The 22,170-nt window shown below is 46.1% G+C and overlaps 2 protein-coding genes across 3 annotated transcripts in view; one reads left to right on the forward strand and one right to left on the reverse strand.

Annotated features, from left to right (window-relative positions):
• Nucleotides 1-21,138, forward strand: part of Pygl (glycogen phosphorylase L) — a 36,550-nt gene extending 15,412 nt beyond the window's left edge. Inside the window, exons 5-20 of the mRNA XM_005343198.2 lie at nt 1,697-1,828; nt 5,814-5,925; nt 6,435-6,517; nt 10,194-10,337; nt 10,750-10,842; nt 12,304-12,450; nt 12,760-12,923; nt 13,365-13,479; nt 14,149-14,250; nt 14,367-14,514; nt 14,653-14,711; nt 14,816-14,957; nt 16,143-16,350; nt 17,250-17,384; nt 17,769-17,835; nt 20,809-21,138. Coding sequence (XP_005343255.1) covers nt 1,697-1,828; nt 5,814-5,925; nt 6,435-6,517; nt 10,194-10,337; nt 10,750-10,842; nt 12,304-12,450; nt 12,760-12,923; nt 13,365-13,479; nt 14,149-14,250; nt 14,367-14,514; nt 14,653-14,711; nt 14,816-14,957; nt 16,143-16,350; nt 17,250-17,384; nt 17,769-17,835; nt 20,809-20,976 — 2,019 coding nt within the window. The 3' untranslated portion in view covers nt 20,977-21,138. The remainder of the gene's footprint in view (nt 1-1,696; nt 1,829-5,813; nt 5,926-6,434; nt 6,518-10,193; nt 10,338-10,749; nt 10,843-12,303; nt 12,451-12,759; nt 12,924-13,364; nt 13,480-14,148; nt 14,251-14,366; nt 14,515-14,652; nt 14,712-14,815; nt 14,958-16,142; nt 16,351-17,249; nt 17,385-17,768; nt 17,836-20,808) is intronic.
• Nucleotides 21,139-21,395: 257 nt separating this feature from the next.
• The window catches only part of Abhd12b (abhydrolase domain containing 12B), a 25,777-nt gene continuing 25,002 nt past the window's right edge, over nt 21,396-22,170 (reverse strand). For both annotated transcript variants that reach the window (XM_005343202.2, XM_005343201.2), the window contains 2 exons: nt 21,943-22,061; nt 21,396-21,828 (listed from right to left, as the gene is read on the reverse strand). In XM_005343202.2, coding sequence (XP_005343259.1) covers nt 21,801-21,828; nt 21,943-22,061 — 147 coding nt within the window. In that variant the 3' untranslated portion in view covers nt 21,396-21,800. The remainder of the gene's footprint in view (nt 21,829-21,942; nt 22,062-22,170) is intronic.

Consider the following 22,170-nt stretch of genomic DNA (forward strand, 5'->3'; position numbering starts at 1 on the left):
CAGACAAACCCTGTCTCAAAAAAAAAAAAAATTGTTAGCCATGGGAGCAAAAACAGCCATTTTGAGGCGGGGCAGATGAAGCCTACAATTGAGTGGTCAGCTGACTACTCACAAGCGCAAAGGCCGCACAGAATGAGAGTGGGGAAGGAATGGGTGTGAGGCGCCATCCTGTCCCCTGGGCATTTCTGCTCCTTGAGGACAAAGGAGCCTGTGATGGAGACACTTTTCTCAGCAGAAATGTGGCTTCCGTTCTCCCAAGCTTATGACTTCCTATAGAAAAGTCCTCGTTGCCACATCTTCCTCTTGCCGTCCGTGCCTTCTGTGGTGTTCAACAACAGACCAGTGCAGAAAGGGGAACACCCGTTCACACTGACCAGGCTACCCACCCATCTGCCTATTTATTTATTCTGTGTCTATATCTGTCGTATGCATGTGGAGGCCAGAGGTTGATGTGTCTTCCTGCATCCCTCTCAACCTTAGTTTTTTTGTTGTTTCGTTTGCTTGTTTTTGTTTTTCGAGACAGGCTTTCTATGTAGTTCTTGCTATCCTGGAATTTACTCTGTAGACCAGGCTGGCTTTGAACTCACAGAGTCCCAAGTACTGGGATTAAAGGCATGTGCCACCACCGACCAGTCTGACCTTATTTTTTGAAACAGGGTCTCCATGAACCTGGAGCTCAGTGATTTGGCTAGTTTGGCTAAATAGCTCATCCTGAATGCATTGTCTTCATACCCTCCCCTCAGTGCTAAGGTTACAGGTGCTCACCCCACCCCACGTGTCTGTCTTTTAAGTGGGTGCTGGGGATCCAAACCAAGGCTCTCAAACTTGCCCAGCAAGCACTTTACCTGCAAGCTTCTTATCAGCTGAAAAACTCCACAAATGCATAGTTTTTTAAGTGCACTTAATTAATTAATTAAACTACACCCCTCGGTACAGCAGTATTATTGTTTTACTCTTCTTGATTGCTATACAAACCAAAATTAGTTTGATGTCCTAAACGCCCTAAATAGGAAATCTGGTTTTCTTTCTTTTTTTTTTTTTTTGGAACAGTTTGTTATAGAGTAACATAAGTACTGTGTAAGTTGAAATTGTCAAAATTAATTCCTTACTTTTTAGTATAGGGCATCTTCAAGTCATAATGCATAGTTTGTTACGAAGTCAAAGTTCCATAAGGATTAAAGTGAGCAGTGAAGACTACGAAATTCTCTCTGCCTGTGATGAAATGAGCGTTAGTTAGTAAGAGAGTGGTCTCTAGGAGCATTCCCTAGCTCATTCTGTGCATTCCAGGCATCAGAATCTTGACTGAAAGCTTCACGTTGGACCATGTGGTCCAGAAACTCAACCGTTAGCCTTTCTAGAGGACATCCCCAGATGTGAGTCATGGGCTCTGAATCACAAAACAAGTCTGTCAGGCGCTATCATCTTCCGTCTGTGTGACCTTGAATTGTCGTATTTCCTCATCTCTGAAAAGATGGAAATCTTAGCGTTGCTGTGAGAATTAAATACAATAGTACGCACGAAACACGCCATTGTCGGTGAGCGCTGTCATTGTCTTAGGATGTGAGACAGGAGCAAAGGTGAAATGAGGTAGGAAGACCCATAGGATTTCCTTCCCAAAGCAGCACTCTTGAGCTGCTGTCAAAGATATCGTGTGTTGTACGATAACTGATGGGCTGGGACCGTGTCTCCTTTCTAGGTAGAAGAGGCAGATGACTGGCTCCGACACGGGAACCCTTGGGAGAAGGCGCGCCCTGAATTCATGCTGCCTGTGCATTTCTACGGAAGAGTAGAGCACACCCAGACTGGGACCAAGTGGGTGGACACCCAGGTAATCCGGTGTTCTTGTGACAAACATTACAGCACAGGGGACATTGCACTGAGCAGGGTCTAGCGCTACACCGAATCAAGAATGAAGTTTCGATCAGACACAGTGGTGCATGCCTTTAATCCTAGCACTCGGGAGGCAAAGGCAGGTGGATCTCTGTGTGTTTGAGGCCAGCCTGAACTACGCAGAGTTCCACAGTAGCCAGGGCTATGTTGAGAAACCCTGTTTCAACCACTGCCCCCACAAAAAAAGAAAGAGAGTGGCGTCTTGTCTATCAAATAGCGGAGTGAAGTTGTGTAAATAAACATGCATGTCCTCTTTGGGCTGCCGTACCTGTGGGAGATAAGGGCCCTGAGGACAAGAGGGAAGTGCCTTGCCCAAGGTTAACTGACAGTGCCATTTTGCAATCAGCTTGATCAGATATTAATCAACTTGGTAGTACCTAGCTGATAGCTCCCTGGATGTTTAGTTCTTTGGTTTTATAAACATTGTTGATACCAAAGTAAAGTCACTTTCAAAGCTTTTACTCAGCCCATCACTGTACATTTTAGTACGGTAGTCTTCAAAGATGTTCGTGGCCTCAGCCCACAGCACAATCTGTGTACAGTGCTGGATCTGTGATCCGAGATCACTTCTGAAAAAGTGCTACTGCTGTTTCTTCAAGGGCACTTCCTCTGGAATGAGTCTTTGTCCCACCATCCAATGTGCGTATGGCCCAGTCGGCAGATTATAGCTAGTTCTTTGGCATCTGTGATTCTCTGTCATATTTTCTGGTAAATGACCTTACTCCCTATTGGGCTGCCTTGTCCAATCAGCACAGCTTCTCTTGATATATTTGCTGAATAAAAGTGGTCTCAAGGCACTTATCTTAGCCATTCTTCAGAACCAACTAAATAATGCCCTTCTATGTCAGATGTCTTAGCATGTTTCAGCATGCCTGACTTATGGCTGATTTCTTTCTTAAACTACTGGTTTATTTTACTAATCCCTAGAGAGATATTCAAAGTTCAGAAAAATAAAGACTTAAAATGTTCCCATCTGAATGTGAACGTACGTGGCACACCAAGTGACAGGTGAGGACCGAACCAGTGAAATGATGTAGGGTATAGACCAGTACTTAGACTTAAAGGTAAGTTCCGTCTTTATTTTGTTTTCCATGTCTGGCCACAGTCTAAGCTGCACTTGGTCACAAATGCTGCCTTGTGAACTATAAACAGACCAGGAAATCCACTCTAAGGAACAGCACACTTGTTTGTATTAAACTAGTGTGGCATAGAGTTTGGTGCCTGCAACTTCATTAGCTTCCGATCTATCCAAAATTCTGCAGCTTATGCAATCAATCCCAGAAGCGTTCTGTTTGTGCTGGAGGTCCTGCGGCTGGGCAGGTTTGCTTTCACAACGCACCTTTGGATAGTGTCATGGCGAATCCAGACATTCAATCACAAGGTACTTGTGTCTATGTCTAGAGAAGCAAGGTTGTGGGCCAGAGATGATATACAGAGTTGGCTGAAACCCTGCAGGACGCTATGGGTGAGAGAGTCATCGCCTGGATCAGCCCCACATTTGTGACTGGTGAGGTCAGAGCGCATGAGGCCAGACACGCTCTGAGCATGCAGGGAATGGCTTCCAACAAGCGGAGCTGTTTGCTCACTGTTGTGTAACTCAGGCCCACGGGGGAAGCGGATACCAGAGAGAATTAGCTGTGCTGGTGATGTGTGGGAGCCAAACGAGGAAAGATGAGGAGGGGGAGCAGCAGGAAGAAGTGGGGGGTCTTCATGGTACAGGGCGCCATGTGTGAAGGACAAAGGGCAGGAAGGGTTTGCAGGAGAGTGTCAGCCTCAGCGCTGCTCTGAGCCAGTGGTCAACATACCTGTGGGAAACTCTGTAGTCTCCGGACATGTTGGTGCATCCCAGAAGTGACACACAGCCTTGGGGTGAGCTATGAGGGGACGTAGCTCTGAAGCCCCTGAAATGAGATCCAAGCTGGATGATCCTTAGCCTGCCTCTGTAACACTGGGAGGAGCAGAGGGCAATTCTTGTTTAAACCCAGAGTCGTTTCCAGTCTACAAATGACATTTGTCCTTCCGCAACACCTCCTGATTGGTGACCTTCACTTCTAGGTGAAAGATCTTCAAGTAAGGGTGATTTATTCCATCAGGGTCCCAGTGAATGGGCTGGACCAAATGATGAATCATATCCTTCCATGCAATCATCCTGCCAATCTCCCTCCTTGAACCTTGGCTCTGATGAGACGTATTATTAATAAACAGGTCATTTTTCATACGAATTTTAAATGTCCTGTGAAACAGTTCCCTTCCCCATCCATCTGTCTGAATAGCTGTCACAAAGATGGGGCTAGATTTTCCAAAGCTGGCGTCTTGAACCGAGCTCAGCTAATTATCACCTGACTCGGTAGATCATGACCGAAGCCACTAAAACAGCTTTTCACAACATCAGAAAATCTGGCTAGCACGACATTTTAAATGCCTCATGTGGGGTAGCTCCATTGCTTTCCTGTTCTGTTGGATTTTAGCATGTTCGACATCAGATCATTGAGTGACCTACCCAGAGCCTGCCCTGACTACTGCTGCCCTTCAGTAGGTTACGTTCGTGTGCATGCATTTGCTTATACACCACGGTTAATTATCCTAAATCCTTTTCTACCACTAAAATCACAGCCGTTCGTTCCAATGCCGTGGCAGTACTTTCTCATCAGGACCACCAACTCCCAAATAATGACACAGAGACTTTATGAAATTGTGAAAGCTTGGCCTTTAGCATAGGCTTGTTCCCAACTAGTTCATAAAACTTAACCTGTTTCTGTTAATCTGTGTTCTGCCCTGTGACTTTTATCTGTAGTAATAGGAGCGGAGGGGCTGCGTCCCCAGCACCCCGGCCGCCTGGCTAGCTTATGCCCCGAAATAATTACACGGACACTGTATTCTTTTAAACACTGCTTGGCCCATTTCTATCTAGCCTCTTCTCGGCTAACTCTTGCACCTGAACTAGCCCATTTCTAGTGTAGCCCACGAGGTGGCTTACCAGGGAGATTCTAGCCTATGTCCATCCTGGGTCGGAGCTGAATCGCGTGTGCCTCAGAGAGCAGAGCTCTCGCGTCCGCCTTGGAGATGGGAGCATGTTGTCTCTGCTCCAGAGCAGAGCTGTCGAGTCTGGGCTCACTTCTTCTTCCTCCCAGCATTCTGTTCTGTTTACTCCTCCCACCTATGTTTTAACCTATGAGGGCCAGCCAAGCAGTTTCTTTATTACTTAACCGATGAAATCAACAGATTGATATATGACACTCCCACATCATTTATCCCTCTTTCATTTTGTATGTCCAACCTCCCTCCATGTCTCACTGGTGGCTCTCATGGGCCTAGAGACATCTCCCTGAGTTCCTCTTTTCTCACAGAAGTCCTGCCTAAGCTCTTCCTGCCTAGCTATTGGTCATTCATCTCTTTATTAAACGAATCAGAAAGTGCCTTGTCAAAGTCTCATCTTCACAGTGTGCAGAAAGATTACTCCACAACACAGTGCTCCTCCTTCAGGGCAAGGAGCACGTAGGAATTGAGCATAGAAATGAAGGAAGTTAGGGGGGGAGAGTGGGAGGACTGGGAGGCTGGGAGGAGGCGGAAAATTTTTTTTTCTTTCTTAATAAAAAAAAAATTAAGAAAAAAAAAAAAAAAAAAAAAAGAAATTCTACGAAGGCTCTGCAGCCTCGTGACTCCAGCTCTCTTTAGTCCAGAGACACACTTCTCGAGTCTGACTTACACAGTGTATAGTCCTGAGACACTTCTCGAGTCTGACTTACACAGTGTATAGTCCTGAGACACTTCTCGAGTCTGACTTACACAGTGTATAGTCCTGAAACACTTCTCAAGTCTGACTTACACAATGTGGGTATGTGACCAGTCAGGAATAGGGTTCCACTGCAGCCCGCAGACACTGCTCAGCTTCCATCACCCCACCTTGATGTTTAATCCTGCAGGTGGTCCTGGCTCTGCCCTATGACACCCCCGTACCCGGGTACATGAACAACACTGTGAACACCATGCGCCTCTGGTCAGCTCGAGCGCCAAATGACTTCAACCTCCAAGACTGTACGTATGGCCGGGTCTCTGCTTTCTTTGTGTACACTGCATATTGATGTCCGAAGTTGAGAAAAAAGCTTTGAGTTCCTGCTCATCTTCAGTGACCGAGAAGGCTTTTTATCATTTTTTCACTTGTTTGTTTATTTATTTGTTTTTGGAGACAAGGTGTGACCAAGGTAGCCTTGGCTGGTCGGAACTTGCTCTGTAGACCAGGCTGGGTTTGAACACACAGAGATCCACCTGTCTCTGCTTCCCAAGTGCTGGGATTAAAGGCATGCACCACCATGCCTGACTAAACTGGTATTTTTTGCTGCAAATATAGGAAGCAATTTTTTAAAGCTAAACTTCAGTCTGGCCTTGAATTCTCCTAGGAAGGCCACTGTTGGGGTTTATTGAAACCCTTTTAGATTTTAGGACAATCTTAGGAATTGTCCATGGCCGCACATGAGACAAGCTCAAGATACTTGCTCCAATAGTGGCTGCTTTGTCTATTGATGGTTTTTCTTCATTTCTTTCAGTTAATGTTGGAGACTACATTCAGGCTGTACTGGACCGGAACCTGGCTGAGAATATCTCCAGAGTGCTTTACCCCAATGACAATGTGAGTGACACAGGGCCTGCTTAGACAGGTCGCTTCCCAGAGCCTCTCTAGTAACCTGTGAAACTGTGTGCAGAATAAGCTCCATCCCTTCTGTCACTTTCTCCTCCCAATCAAGTAAGGAAGACAAAGTTGTGCCGTTTCCAAGATGAAACTTGGTGCTTTGCTTTGATTAGTGGCTCCATCAACTGAGATTTCAAAACAGAAAAAAAATTGAATTGAAATGTATGCCCTGGCAATGCTGAAGCATGCATGGGCAGCCCATATATGGTGATTCTGTTGACCTTGTCCATATTGGGTTTCATAGTCTAAGTTGATGAAGATGACTGACCAGGTCTCTTCCTCAAGAGGGCACCAGACCTCATTACAGATGGTTGTGAGCCATTATGTGGTTGCTGGGAATTGAGCTCAGGACCTTTGGAAGAGCAGGCAGTGCTCTTAACCACTGAGCCATCTCTCCAGCCCCATTTCAAAACAGAACCTGGATATAAAAGATGAGTGAAATGCTAAGAAAGCCTGGTTTTGTTTCCAGATGGAGGCTTCATTGGTAGTTAGAATTGGGGATGCTCCCTTCCTGGGCACCTCCCACACTCACCTGGCTCTTCCTGGATTTCTGTCCCCAGGATCAGGGAGGTCATGGTGACAATGCCTACCTTTTCTGTCACTAGCTTGGATCTTTAAGCTTTTCTTATATCAGGTTATCTTAATGCTATTCTAAAGGCTGGATCTGTCTCTCATCTGTGTATGGACAAGCATGTATGAAGTATGACATATATGTGGAGGCCAGAGAATAACCTTGGATGTTAGTCTTGCCTTCTTTTTTTTTGTTTGTTTGTTTGTTTGTTTGTTTTTCAAGACAGGGTTTCTCTATGGCTTTGGAGCCTGGAACTAGCTCTTGTAGACCAGGCTGGTCTCGAACTCACAGAGATCCGCCTGCCTCTGCCTCCTGAGTGCTGGGATTAAAGGCGTGCGCCACCACCACCCGGCTTTTTTTGCCTTCTTTTTTGAGATGGGCTTTCCCCCCTTCTTTTGTTGTTGTCCACTGCTCTGTATACCTGGCTATCCCTTGAGCTTCTGGGGAATTCTCCATCTACCTATAAAGCCAGCGGGACTACAGACCACTCCCTCCCCACTCCCAGTTTTACAAACATTCTGAGTTTTACAAACACTCAGGTCCTCAGATTCTCTCAAGTGTTTTACCCATTGCGTCTTCTCCCCAGGTCCAGTTTGTGGTGTGTGTGTGTGTGTGTGTGTGTGTGTGTGTGTGTGTGTGTGTGTGTGTGTTACGGGATCTCTTATCTTGCCCTGGATGGCCTGGAGCTCTCTAAGTAAACTAGTCTAGGCTTGAACTCTCTAGGGTCCTCTGGCCTTTGCCCTTTGCCTGTTAGGACTGGGATTACAGATGTGGACATGCACCAGTGTGACCAGCGTAACACTTTAGCGTGTGTTTGGTGTATGGAACTGGATCTGCAGTGACCACCGCAGATTTTTGGTTGATTTATTTATCTGTAACTCCAACTTCTTTATGGTTAAAATCATGTCTTGTAGATGTAATGATTCTTCCTGAAAGTAATTTCAGATGCAACCCAGACTAGTACTCTGTTTCCCTGCGGTGGTAGAGACCAGGGACTCTGGGGACCAGGATGCAGTTTAGGCTGGATGTTGACTTGGTGATGAACCATGGACTCTTGAGAGGGATGGAGGGAGTAGATGGATTTGCTGTGACATTTTCAGGAACCTAATGACATGTCTTTTTTTCCTTTGGGAAAAAGACACGGAGCTGTTACACAATTCAGAAAAGTCACTAAGCCCGAGTGCAAAACATTGTTGCCTTTGATGGGCGGAATAAGAATTTTCCAAGTCTGCAGTCTCTGCCAGCCAACCCCAGGCCTGCAGCACTCTGTAACTGGAGAGGCTACCTTCTGTGAGAACCAAACCTGACTTGACCTGGAAATGCTCATCTATAGTAATCAGCATGGTGTGTTAAGTTAGGTTGAGATTTAAAAAAAAAAAAAAAAAAGAAAAGAAAAAAGGACTTTTGGGTTAAAGTCGCCCTCAGGATACTCTCTTGGTATTGCTTTGTTTTTTCAGAGTGGGTTCAAAACATCATTTTTTGTGCTATGGTTATAAAGAACAAATTCATTTTTCTTCCTAGATAGGACCATAGTCCATGTCCAGACTTCTGCCTTTCTTCCAAGAATCTTGCTGCTTTTCTCACGCTGCCCCTAGTGAGCTGTGTGCCCTGCTTAGGCCATGAGAGGCTCCTGATCATGCACAGGGTCTGAGGATGCCTGACATCCTCCCAAATAGGTCGCGGTGCTCTGACTCATCTCCTGGGATCTTGCCCGGCAGCGAGGGTCCTGGAGCACTGAACTGACTACCATGATCCCCCACCCCCATCAAGCACCCCCGAGAACTCCTCTGACTCTGTGTTTATCTCACAAATCCTGACTCATCTTTAGGGCTCAAATCAAGAAGTACTAGACTATTCAGATTTCCAAAATAGGGCACATTAAAATTTTTAAAGAAATTGTTCTCACTTCCATCTCCCCACGACTAAAGACAGAGATTATGTTTAATTAATAGTTTCATTGTTAGGACTTGAACAGTTCTCTAGATTAATAGATGCTTGATTTTATCATAAGTAGGCAGAGTGTTTTTAAATTATTTTTACAGTAATTTCTTCATTATAAATTGTACCATTAGAAAAAAATTAAATCATATAAAACAAAGAAAATTTTTAAAAAATGTAAGTACCATCTAGAAAATCTCATTGTTACTATTATCCCAGACAAGTTTACTGACTAAATGCAATTTCTTCTATATTTATCAAACATAAACGTTTGGAAAGACATGTTTGGAAAGGCAAACAGTCATCCATTTCCATGAAGTTATTACTACTTTATGATTTGTCCATGCCCACAAGTGTTTGTTTGACCCCCCCCCACACACACACACTACTGAAGACAAGCATAAGCCTCGTATTCTTTTTTTTTTTTTTTTTGGTTTTTCGAGACAGGGTTTCTCTGTGGCTTTGGAGCCTGTCCTGGAACTAGCTCTGTAGACCAGGCTGGTCTCGAACTCACAGAGATCCGCCTGCCTCTGCCTCCCGAGTGCTGGGATTAAAGGCGTGCGCCACCACCGCCTGGCTAAGCCTCGTATTCTTACATCCACTCCCCCATCACAGACATGTGTCGTCCCCCCCCCCCATTCTCCCACTATAGTCCTCGCTGGGCTCTCTATTTGCTGTCTGCCAAATGTCAGTTCCTGTCACTCCCTGTCTTTTAGAGGGCCTCCCACGAAGGTCATTGTTTCCAGGTTCTTATCTTTCAGTTCTGGGTTGGTTCACTGTTTCTTGTAGTATACATTCTTCTAGACCTCCTGGGGACAGGCATCAAATTAAAAACAAACAAACAAACAAAAAAGACCCTTAAAGAAAATTATATCAAGTTTATTTAACAACAACAACAAAACGTTCCTGTTGTCTTCCCCAACCTCTTTATCTTCTATCTGAACATCTTGCTGTCATTTGAACTGTTTTCAGGGACGTGAAGGTGAATATTTCTTCATTCGCCCTGGCTCCTCTCAGTGCCTTAAAGTCCCCTAGGCAGTGGAGACTGGTCACATTTGGTCACCGCTCCACTGCGACCCACTCTGACTCGGTTTCTCTGCCTTGAAGTTTTTTGAAGGAAAGGAGCTGAGGTTGAAGCAGGAGTACTTTGTGGTAGCTGCGACCCTGCAGGATGTCATCCGACGTTTCAAGGCCTCCAAGTTTGGCTCCAAGGATGGTGTGGGAACCGTGTTCGACGCCTTCCCAGATCAGGTGACTGATCAGACCGCGGCCATAGGCGAGGCCCTCCATGGAGGACTTCCATCAGTTACCCTCTCCCAGTGGTCAGAAAGTTGGGCAGGCAGAGTCCATATTTCATTCAGATGTTTCCCAGGAAGCGGGAGTTTTGTTCAGTCAGTCGGTGGTTCTCAACCTTCCTGCGCCCCTTTAATACAGTTCCTCATGTTGTGGTGACCCCCACCCTTAATATTATTTTGGTGCTACTCCATAACTGTGATCTTGCCACTATTATGAATTTAATGTAAATATCTGGTATGCAGGATAGCTGATATGTGACCCCCAAAAGGGTCGGGACCCTTAGCACTGCCTCCAGATGTTGATGAGGACAGGAAGCCAGACCCTGGGCCATTTTTCACCTTCATACTGATGTCTTGTCTCTACTCAGGTAGCCATCCAGCTGAACGACACACACCCTGCGCTCGCCATCCCTGAGCTGATGAGAATTTTTGTGGATATTGAAAAACTGCCCTGGTCCAAGGTCTGGCATCTTTATCCTTAAACCTTTCAGAATGTATGGGTTGAGGGGCATCTGAAAAGCTCCTTTGTTTCTTCTGTTCAAAGTAAGCTTCTGTTGCTGGAGTCCCACAATTGAAGGGTATGGTTTGCCCCTTACCAGCCTGTCTCCTCCTCAGAGTTCCACAGGGAATAAAACTACAAACTAACCAGCTACCAGCAAAGCAGGAGGCAGGAGCCAGGCTAGTAGCTGCATTATGGATTATGTTGTGTTGAACATATTTTGTTTCTAGACAGTGAAGACAGCTAGTTAAAAGAGCCCCCTTACATTGTTTGGGAGTCAGCATTTGTATGTGTATGGGGTGGGGTACGTGTGATTGCCTGTAGAGGCTAAGGGACAGCTTGGGTGCTGTTTTGTACTCTTTACTCTTTTCACTCTTATCTTTTGGGAGTCCCGCCACCCAGCTCCTAAATAAATCACTCATGGAGGCATATTCTTTCTTATAAATGCCAGACCTTAGCTTGGCTTGTTTCTAGCCAGCTTTTCTAACTTAAATTGTTCCGACTCCCTTTTGCCTCTAGGTTTTTACCTTTCTCTGTTTCTGTATACCTTTCTTTACTTTTTTCTCCATGGTTGGCTGTGTGGCTGGGTTGGTGGCCCCTTTTTTCACTTGGTGATCTTTCTCGCTCTCTCCTCTTCCAGGTTTTTCCTTCTATTTATCCTCTCTGCCTGCCTCTCTCTTGTTCAGCTCTTTACTAGACCATCAGGTGTTTTAGACAGGAAGAATCTTCAGCTTCACAGAGTTAAACACATGCAGCATAAACAAAAGCAGCACATCTTTACATTGTTAAACAAATGTTCCACAGTGTAAACAAATTTAACATATTTTAAAATAATAGTCTACAGCATCGTTCACCTTATTTTTTGAGACAAAGTCTCACCTTAGGCTGAGACTCATCAAATAGGCCAGGAGGTTGTTCAGTGAGCCCAGGATTCTCCTGTCTCTGCCTTCCCGTGCTTTTGTTGTTTCCTATGAATGCTGGGGTTCAAACTCGGGTTCTCATGCTTGAGTAGCCAGCATGTTAATAACTGAGCCACGTCCCCAGCTTGGGAACATTTTTAATATACTTTTAAAATGCAGAATTTTAAACCTGCTGTGTGTTTACTTAAAGTTTTAATCTCCAACTTTGACTATTTAATATTTAATAAATAAAAGCCATGTAGTGATCATGGAGAGAGTTGATCAGAATGCTAATTTCTTCTTATTATAGTCTTATAAAAAGCTTTTTCTTTCCCTGAAAAAAATAAAATATAATTCTGCTACCTGGACCATTTGAGGTCTCTGTGGAATCGAGTATTTCCTTCTGTGCACAGAAGCACCTGTGGCACACGGTGGGCACTGAGACGTGCTGTGGGAGTGGGGGCTGAGACGTGCTGTGGGAGTGGGCACTGAAGGCACAGGAACCGACCCATCTCCTCCTGCAGGCCTGGGAGATCACCAAGAAAACCTTCGCCTATACCAACCACACAGTGCTCCCGGAGGCCCTGGAGCGCTGGCCGGTGGAACTGGTGGAGAAGCTGCTGCCTCGACACCTGCAGATCATTTATGAGATCAATCAGAAGCATTTAGATGTAAGTTGTTTCAAGAGACACTTACCTCTCAGGAGAACACGGCTGTAACGTGTCCGGGGTCACCACAAAGATCTCCTTTCCTAAACGCGGACTTGGTGCCTTCACTCATTGATGGAAGCCCTCGAGTCTGAGTGGGGCTCTGTTAAACCGTGTGTTTGCAGGTGTAAAATGGAGGGCTGGCATCTCCACAGCCACCAGCTCTGCTTTCTGTCTCTTCTCCCTCTGGCAGAGATTTTGCTTGGAGGCGTGAGAGGCTGGACCACTTGAAAACCCAAGTGGCCAGCGAGCTCTGTGTCTTTCTTTGGCTAGAGAATCGTGGCCTTGTTTCCTAAAGACATCGACCGCATGCGGAGGATGTCTCTAATCGAAGAGGAAGGGGGCAAAAGGATCAACATGGCCCATCTCTGCATTGTGGGCTGCCATGCGGTGAACGGTGTCGCAAAGATCCACTCAGACATTGTCAAGACCCAAGTGTGAGTGACAGACCATCCTGGAGCTGCAGGTCTAACTCAGATCCATGGATACAATGGAGCTTCCAGATGAGAAGGGGCCTGGGAAATGTTTTCAAGTATTGTCTTGTAGATAGAGAGTTGTTTCCTTAAAAAGAAAGACAAAAATACTTTCTCTGTACCACCCTAATTCTAGAAGTAAGAGCAACCGTGAACTATTCTGCTGAAAAACTTGGTCTATCTGTCACAGCCAGGAAGTCAGATGGAGGTGGCTAGATTTGGGGCAATTGATTTGAATTGCAAATGAATCTCTTCTATTTCAAATGTTTAAAATGACAGCCATAGCTGCTGCCAAGTCCTCCCCTCCCCTTCCCTTGGCTTCGTGCACCTCTGAACTCTACCCAGCCAGCGGGATTCTGCTGCCCGTTTCAGCCCAAGCCAGCAGTTTGTCTCTTTCATCTGCAGATTCAAGGACTTCAGTGAGCTAGAACCAGACAAGTTCCAGAATAAGACCAACGGGATCACCCCCAGGCGCTGGCTGTTACTCTGCAACCCGGGGCTGGCTGACCTGATTGCAGAGGTAGAAGGAGGCGGCTGAGGGGGAGGCTGGTGGAGGTGGGGTCGGCAAGTAAGGGCACAGGGATGTCACCCATCCTACCTGTGCGGGACTGGCTTCTGAATATGTGGCTCATGCTTTTGTGCAGGACCATCTTTTCATTCATTTGATTTTATTTTTAGTTCTGTTTATGTGAAGAGTATACACCCATGATGCAGGTGCCCTTGCAGGCTAGAATAGGGTGTCATGTCTCCTAAAGCTGACATTACAGCCCATTGTGAGTCCCTCCTCCATATGGATGCTAGCAACCAAACTCAGGTCCCTTGCAAGAGCAGAAGGGGCTGCTCTTTACCACTGAGTCATCCCTTCAGCCCCCATCTTGAAATTCTTCTAATTTGAACAAGGGCTGCACAGATTGCATAGATATGATGACCAACAGTGTCTACGTAACTCACAGATGGAACAGGGATAACCAAGGTCAGAAACGTAACAGAACCTGGGCTCTTGATCATCTTTGTATGTGAAGCTCTTATATTTAAAGTTCTCCCCACATAGACAGTCTCCCTTCTTTTGTGAGGGAAACAAGCCATTGTGTGGACCGCTGGCATGAGAGCCACTTACCTACACTGGCTGTGGTGGATGTGATTACCATCTTACATTAAGATATTATCGCCTTTTCCTTTAAATTGATAGAAAATTGGAGAGGACTACGTGAAAGACCTGAGCCAGCTAAGGAAGCTGCACAGCTTCGTGAGTGACGACATGTTCCTCCGAGAGATAGCCAAAGTGAAGCAGGTGAGACCGCCTGCCAGGCGAGGATCTCTGTCCTCACCTCGGAGCTGAGGGTGTAGGCTCCAGCAGACAGCCACGGTTTCTGTCTGAGAGAGCTCTGGCCTGTCCACTCTCCACAGGAAAATAAGATGAAGTTCTCCCAGTTCCTGGAAAATGAGTACAAGGTGAAGATCAACCCATCCTCCATGTTTGACGTCCATGTGAAACGGATCCACGAGTACAAGCGGCAGCTCCTCAACTGTCTGCACGTGATCACCATGTACAATCGTGAGTTTCCCTGGAGCCCCCCTGACCCCCTCTCTGTCCCCCATAATCCCCCTCTGGGGTGGAAGCAGCAGTCTCAAGGTGGGTCCCTGTGCCTGCACAGCGGACACCATTCATCCGTAAATATCTCATCATTTGAAGGCATCAAGAAAGACCCTAAGAAGGTATTTGTGCCAAGGACAGTCATAATCGGTGGCAAAGTAAGTTGGCTGAATTTCAGCGGGGCCTAAGGGCTCGAGTCTCTCGCTGCTTGCTTTCTTCATTGATCAGACCGTGTCTCCACACACTGCTGTTCTTCCCCAAGGCTGCCCCGGGATATCACATGGCCAAAATGATCATAAAGCTGATCACCTCCGTGGCAGAAGTGGTGAACAATGACCCCGTGGTTGGCAGCAAGTTGAAAGTCATCTTCTTGGAGAATTACAGAGTATCTCTTGCCGAGAAAGGTAATGTCTTCCTTGCCAAGCATGGGGGAGGCGAGGGACAAAAATCTGGACTTGCTCAGGGTAGAGATGGGGCAGCTGACTCCAGGAAGCTAGCAACATTCTAAGGTGACCAGAGTGACCCATGAGGTTGCGGTCAAACAGTCAGGTTTGCAAGTGCCTGGTTCCTACAACTGGAGCCTGCCATGGTGGGGATGCTGAAACGTGGCCATGGTCCTCTGCCAAGGGGAAGAAAGGTCTTCAGTTGCCAGCCCACGTTTTGCAAGAGAGCAGCAGCTCCCCGGCTCTCGGATGATTCTCATCACTGCATGGCAGGAAGGGCTGCCATTTGTTCATGCAATGGCAAATGAGGACAGACATGACACTGCCGAAGCACGAGGCTTAGATGTGCGCTGCAGAGTCAAGCACAGAGTTCCCAAACAGGGACCAGCAGGCAGGAAGCCAGTGCCCCTTTCTTTACCACTGGGACCTTTCTTTATTCACGATTCATCACCGCCCGAGAAACCACCCACTAGCCAATGCCAACTGCGTGTTCACCTACTTCCCAGATTGAGAAAAGTAAAAGTCAACTTTCTCTTTGTGGTATTTTGGGTGGCCCGTGGGGTCACTGCTTTAAATGCCTCTGCAGAAAGAGAAAGGAGCCAGGCTCCTGAAAATACAAATGAGTACAAATCTAATCCACAAATAAACTCTCAAATAAGGCAGCCTCGGGCTTGACCACTGTGATGAAGGGGCTTGGAGGTTCAGGCAGATCTGATTTGGGTGCACATGAGGCTGAAGGGGAAAGAGCTTGAATGTCTAGTCCCAGGCACAAAACACCTCCACTGCAGTGTTGGTGGAAGGAACAAGGGAAGATGTGGAACAATTCAGTCCCTTGCAAAAAGAAGAGTTAAGGAAAGATCTTAAAATTGTATGGGCCAAGAAATAGAGGTTGCAGTATGTTGTATAAAGCAGAAGAAATAAAAATGGAGAGATATAAAGGGAGAAAGATAATGTCCAACTTTTAGCTCAGAGCCAGTAGACACTCCTAAAGTTTGTAGACCAAGAGAGAGTGGTAAGCACACAGGTACATAAGGGCACAGTAGCTGCCTGGGTCAAGGAGAAAGTGAGCTCTATCCTTCTATACTGCCGACGGGGTACCAGGATGTTCATATGCAGAATCACCATATTGACCTGGCCTGCTTACAGTCATTCCAGCCACAGATCTGTCGGAGCAGATTTCCACTGCAGGCACGGAAGCCTCTGGGACGGGCAACATGAAGTTCATGCTCAACGGAGCCCTCACCATCGGGACTATGGACGGCGCCAACGTGGAAATGGCAGAGGAAGCCGGGGAGGAGAACCTGTTCATCTTTGGCATGAGGGTAGATGATGTGGCCGCTTTGGACAAGAAAGGGTGAGAGAACCGCTCCCCTTTGTTGAGGACGGCACCCCCAGGAAGGGATATTATTCCCAAGGGCTTTCTGCTCGTTCATGTAGGCATCCCACTAAGGCCTGATCTCATGAGATGTAGAGACAGTACATCTCCCATGAGGAGGCAGGTCCTCCTTGCCACAGCTAGCCTTAGTTACCCAGCCAGTGTAACTCAAGGATGCTCAGGACAGATGTGCAAGCAAGTTGCCATGGTTACCAGCCACAGCGGTTCAGTCAGCCTCCCAGCTTCCTGTCTCTGATTTTTTTTTTTTACTTTCATCAAAAGAGGAAGCCTATTTACTTGAACGTTTTTGTCAATAAGTTAAATCGCTACCTGGTGCTCCTTTAAGGTCTCTTGATGATGGACCAAAACATGGCAGAGTGTAGAGAGAGATATGCCTCAGAGTGCTTGTTCTCACTTAATATGTAGTTGGGCTTATTAACCCGAGTTCAAGCAAGAACCCAAAGGAGCTCCAGGAAATTCAGAGGATGGTAAATGCACCTTCTGACCCTTAGAAATAAGTCTCTCTCAGTAGCATCAAGTTTTATGAATCCAACAGGTTTACGGGTCCAAAGAAAGCAACTAGTTCCACTCACACCATGCTATTTAGAGCTATAGTCTACTTACAATAAACTTTATTCTATCAGATTATACTAGGATTTCCATTATCTCCTGTTCTTAATGCTTTTGATTATAAGGGACAAACCAGTTGGGAGGGGATAAATTAGGACCTAGTATTATACCTGTGTTGAAATCTACAACCATGTATGTAAATGCTGGTGTTTCTGTGTATCTGACAGCGAATGAGGCATTTGGTGTGTCGCTCATCACACGCACTGATACACCCTCTTCTTTCCTCCTCCTCCCACCCTTTGCTACAGGTATAAGGCCAAAGAATATTATGAGGCCCTTCCGGAACTGAAGCTGGCCATTGACCAAATTGACAATGGCTTCTTCTCTCCCGCTCAGCCTGAGCTCTTCAAAGACATCGTCAACATGCTGTTCTATCATGACAGGTGGGTTCCTACATGGTCCGACTTGACGCATGAAAAGGGGACAAAAACTTCTCAAAGTAGCAACAATCCATGCGCAGAATTTAGCACAGACCTGTGATCCGATTAGCTACCATAAGCTTGGGGGCGGGGCATCTGCCACAAATGTTAAGTGTTGAGAAGAAAACTCAAACCTTATTTCTTTTTCTCTTTCCACTGATACATTCAGCTCTCACACACATACACATGATGACATTTTTACATAGGGGAACCACGAAACGGTGACTATTCTTGTTGGTAAGATAGGCATGCTTGAACAGTTAGCAAGTAAGGGTTTAACGTGGACTCTCTGCTCATGAATTTATTCTGTTTTTCTTCCAACCTCACACATACAAAAAACAAACATAGATTTAAAGTCTTTGCGGACTACGAAGCCTATGTCAAGTGTCAAGAAAAAGTCAGCCAGCTGTATATGGTGAGTATGTAGTGGGTTTTAAATGAGTTGCTGCGGTTCATTAATTGATTGCTTTTTTTGAACTCTAAATAACAGAGCCCCACTGACCAGTCAAAGCTAGGGAAGCTCAGTGGAGCACCTGCCTAGCACACACAGGGCTCTGAGTCTGACAGCTTCCTCCCACAGTACCAAGAGAAAAGAGATCGCGTAGGTGAGAGAACTCTGCAGATGTCGAGATCAAAATGTGTACTTTTTCCAGTTTGCAAGATGCACTGGGAGGGCTATTCCAGATGTCTGAATTTGAGACTTCGATAACAGCTGTAGTTTTTCATTACTCTAGTTTAAAAAGAAAATCACCAGGGATTTGTATTCATTGAGCACCTACCATGTTGCAGGCCTATCCCGGAAGCTCAGGATACAAGCCTCAGAGGCCTTGCCGAGCTCGGCCCTTCTTCCCTCAAGCAGCCTATGACCCCAGGTTTCTTAACCAGAACTATACATCACAGTCACCTAGGCTGCTGGTTCAAAATGCAGGTGACAACTCACCCTGCGGCCACATCAATGGATAGAATATGCCAATCGTATTTGAAACATTTGTCAAGATTACTACAAGACCCAGCCACAATTTAGTTGGATAAGAACAGACCCGGTAGTCTCTGAAAACTGAAAAATATAGACTCCCAGACCAGTCTTGTGGTGGGTCCAGATTGCTAGAATGTGAAGCACAGAAAGAAGAGAGGGTTCTAGGTGATTATAAGCAGAACCTAGAGCCATGAATAAGCCTCCACGTGCAGTTATGCAGTCAAATAACCTTCCAGACATGTCTTGAAAAAGCATGGAAGGGTACCTGAGGAGCAGTCTCTGAGCTGAGGCTCCAGGCGGGCTTCACAAACATCCTTTCCCATCCTTTCTCAGGGCAGGTGATAGGCCAAGTAGCACATACAGTCACCCTAGATAGCCCTCTGGGGTTGTAGGATGAGACCCCGGAAAGCCTATGCTGCCTTGCAGCCAGCCCTCATCCTTTAGGTTGAGTCAGATGAATCTCCTAACAGAGCATAGACCCAAGTTCAAATCAGTGGCTGTGAACAGTGCAGCGGTGCTGGTGCAAAGTAACTCACTGACCACTTCCTGAACGTGGAGTGGAAAAAGCCCATGCAGCTCCAGGAACTCGGGAAAGAGAACAGCTGCCTGGAGAAACAGAAGTCAGTCGGAAGAGGGAAGGAAATCATGAGTGAGAACGAGGGACTGAGGTCAAGGATGGTTAGACACAGAGGGTCTTCTGTTAGAATTAAGCCCAGATCCACAGACTGTCCACTGGGAGCACCACATTTCGCTCATTCCTGCCTGATTGCTAGTGCAGATTGCAGCTCTCCACTCTTGACGGTAACTGAGTTGCTGAGCGTTTTAGTAAACAGGACCTGCATGGCTAAGACGCCCACTATCCATTTCAGTGGTTGTTCTTATTTTTGTATTTTGGTTTTTCGAGACAGAGTGTCTTTGCATGGTGCTGGCTCTCCTGGAACTCACTCTGTAAACCAGGCTGGCTTTGAACTCACAGAGATCCGCCTGCCTCTGCCTCTCAAGTGCTGGGAGTAAAGGTGTGAGCCACCACCTCCCCACTTGTTTTTATTTTTGTGTAGAAGTCTCTATGCCTGAGTGAACTGTCATTTTGGCTTCATTTGCTTCATTTTGGCATAGCTTAGGGTCTGATGATAGTTTAATTTTTTTATTTTTTTAAATTTGAATAACTTCCAATAAACCCACAGAGATCTTTAAAAAATAAGTTAAATATATTTTATATGCTTTTACCAAAAAAAGTAAAATTTTGAAATATTTTTGATTGAGAATAAAACCTTAGTTCACCCTGTTTTGAGCCCCAGTGGAGTTGTGGGGATTTAGAACCAACCTAATGGGACATAGGCCTTTCAAAAGAACAAGGGAAGCTAAATGGGCAAGCCAAGCTAATGCTCACTGGTTTTCAAACTGCTTGAGTCTTAGGTTAAACCTCTTTGAATGTCCTCTCTTGGATAGTGACATTAGTCCCGTCTCCCCCCTTTAGGTGGAAGAGAAGTTGTTACGTTTATTTTTTTAAGATTAGTTTTATTTTATTTATGTGTGTCTATGTAAGCGGATGCCAAGTGTGTGCAGGTGCCCATAGAGGCCAGGAGGGGAAATTGGATCCCTCAGAGCTGGAGTTACAGGCAGTTACTCAAGAGGGGTGCTGGGAACTGAACTCAGGTCCTCTAAAGGAGTAACAGGTGCTGTGCTCTTAACCAGCAAGCCAGCTCTCCTCCTAGGTTTTTCCATTTGTAATAGTGCATGGAAAATATGTCTTGCATGCTAAAACACTGGAAACCTAGTAGGATTACCAATTAGAGAATTCCCATCCATAGATTTTCATTCTCTCTCTCTCCCTCTCTCTCCCTCTCTCTTCCTCTCTCCCTCTCTCTCCCTCCCTCCCTCTCCCTCCTCCCTCATCTCTGTCCATTATTCTTGTCCCTCTCCCCTTTCTGTCCCCTTTTCCCTTCCCCCTCCCTACCCCCTCCCCTCTCTCTCTCTCTCTCTCTCTCTCTCTCTCTCTCTCTCATTCATACTGTTGCTCTCTCTCTCTCTCTCTCTTGCTTTCTCGCCCTCTCTTCCTCTCTCCCTCACTCTCTCTTGAGAGATGGAGTCTCTCTCTAGGCAGCCCAGGCTGGGTTTGAGCTTGAGATTTTCTTGCCTGAGCCTCTTAAGGGCTGGGATTACAAGCATCCACCACCATGCCACGCCCATTGTTTCCCTTAAAATGAAAAATACTTTTTTATCCCTAAGGGACATACACTCTGAGCATGAAGAAAGCGTAGTCTGCTCTAGGCAGCTGTCAGCAGAACAAATGCAGTTACAAGTCATTCTAGTTGGTTCCTGTGTTCCTCTGTGAAGTGTGTTTGGCCTGATGTTTGCCAAAGTGTGCCAGGCACACAGATGCTGGACTATATGTGCTTATGTTATTCACAGAATCAGAAAGCCTGGAACACAATGGTGCTCAAAAACATAGCTGCCTCAGGGAAGTTCTCCAGTGACCGGACAATTAAGGAATACGCCAAGGACATCTGGAACATGGAGCCTTCGGATCTGAAGATTTCCCTCTCCAACGAGTCTAGCAGGGGCATCAATGGGGAGTAGTGGTGGTAGAATGCCTCTCGGAAAGGAGTAACTTCTTCTTGAACTTGAATATTTTTATAGCTTCATTGATTCTGTTTTGTTATTAATTAGTTAAGTGCCTCTAGCAGTGGGAAAGGAAATGTATGGCCATATTGGAGCTGAACAATAAAATGTCGACTTCCAGTTGTCAGTCAGCAGTCTGCTAGGATTGCTGGGAAAATGCTCGGAAATGTGTACTGCCGTCTAAAGGAACCATGGTAAAATAGTTTCAGTACCGTCGGAGTTCAAGCTCCAGGATGCTGTCTGGGTCCCTTCAAGCTGTCGTAACAGAAGGTGCTAATCTAGATAACTAACAAACGTCCTAAAGTTAGGCTCACAGTTCTGAAGATGAGCAAAGGCCAAGATCAAGAGGCTCACGGGTTCAGTGTCTGGTAAGAAACACCTTCTGGTTCCTAAATAGTCCCTTCTCGTCCCATCTCTGCAGGTACTGCCATTCATACATTCATACTAGCAGTGACCTTACTCACAGATATCCCCATTGTGGACATTTATAGCTGATCCATGACATACATAGATTCCCCAAAGTAGGCATTTATAGATGAGATCAGAGCGTATTAAATTCTGATTCTCCACGTTGAGGATTTGGCTGATTCTCAAGTCAGACGACGATGCATGAACTAAAGAACATTCCATGCAGCTTTCTTTATTTAAACGGCAGGTGGCCTGTGGAAGCACCAAGGACTTCAGCTCATCCCAGTAGCCCAGTGCAGTTTTGCATAAAGAAACCACAGCTCAGGTGACGTTTGTACCACAGCTTCTCTGGAGATTCCCTCTCTTCTCGGCCCTCATGCCCACTGCTGACTCAGGAAGTCTCTGCAGAAAGAGGGCTTAGGTCAGCTCACATTTGCAATGAATAACCAGCCCTGCCCTGGTAGCTGCCATTGTGGCACAGCTAATTGAGTCACAGTTAGCAAGAGTGGCTCTCACCTCACACTTCTCAGTAGCAAGGGGCTCTTACAAAGAAGGTTGTGATGGAAGCCTGGAGGGAAGACCACCATTTTGACCCTCTCTTTGTTCCTGTAGGCACTGCGTGCAATTTCATAGAGCTGAGAGAGAAGCAAGGACGGAGTCAAAGGTGGTGATGAGACCCAGCCATAGATCTAGTCAAAGGCCGTGAGACCCAGCCATAGATCTAGTCAAAGGCCGTGAGACCCA

This window comes from Microtus ochrogaster, chromosome 1 (genome assembly GCF_000317375.1).
Source record: "Microtus ochrogaster isolate Prairie Vole_2 chromosome 1, MicOch1.0, whole genome shotgun sequence".
Lineage (NCBI taxonomy): Eukaryota > Metazoa > Chordata > Mammalia > Rodentia > Cricetidae > Microtus > Microtus ochrogaster.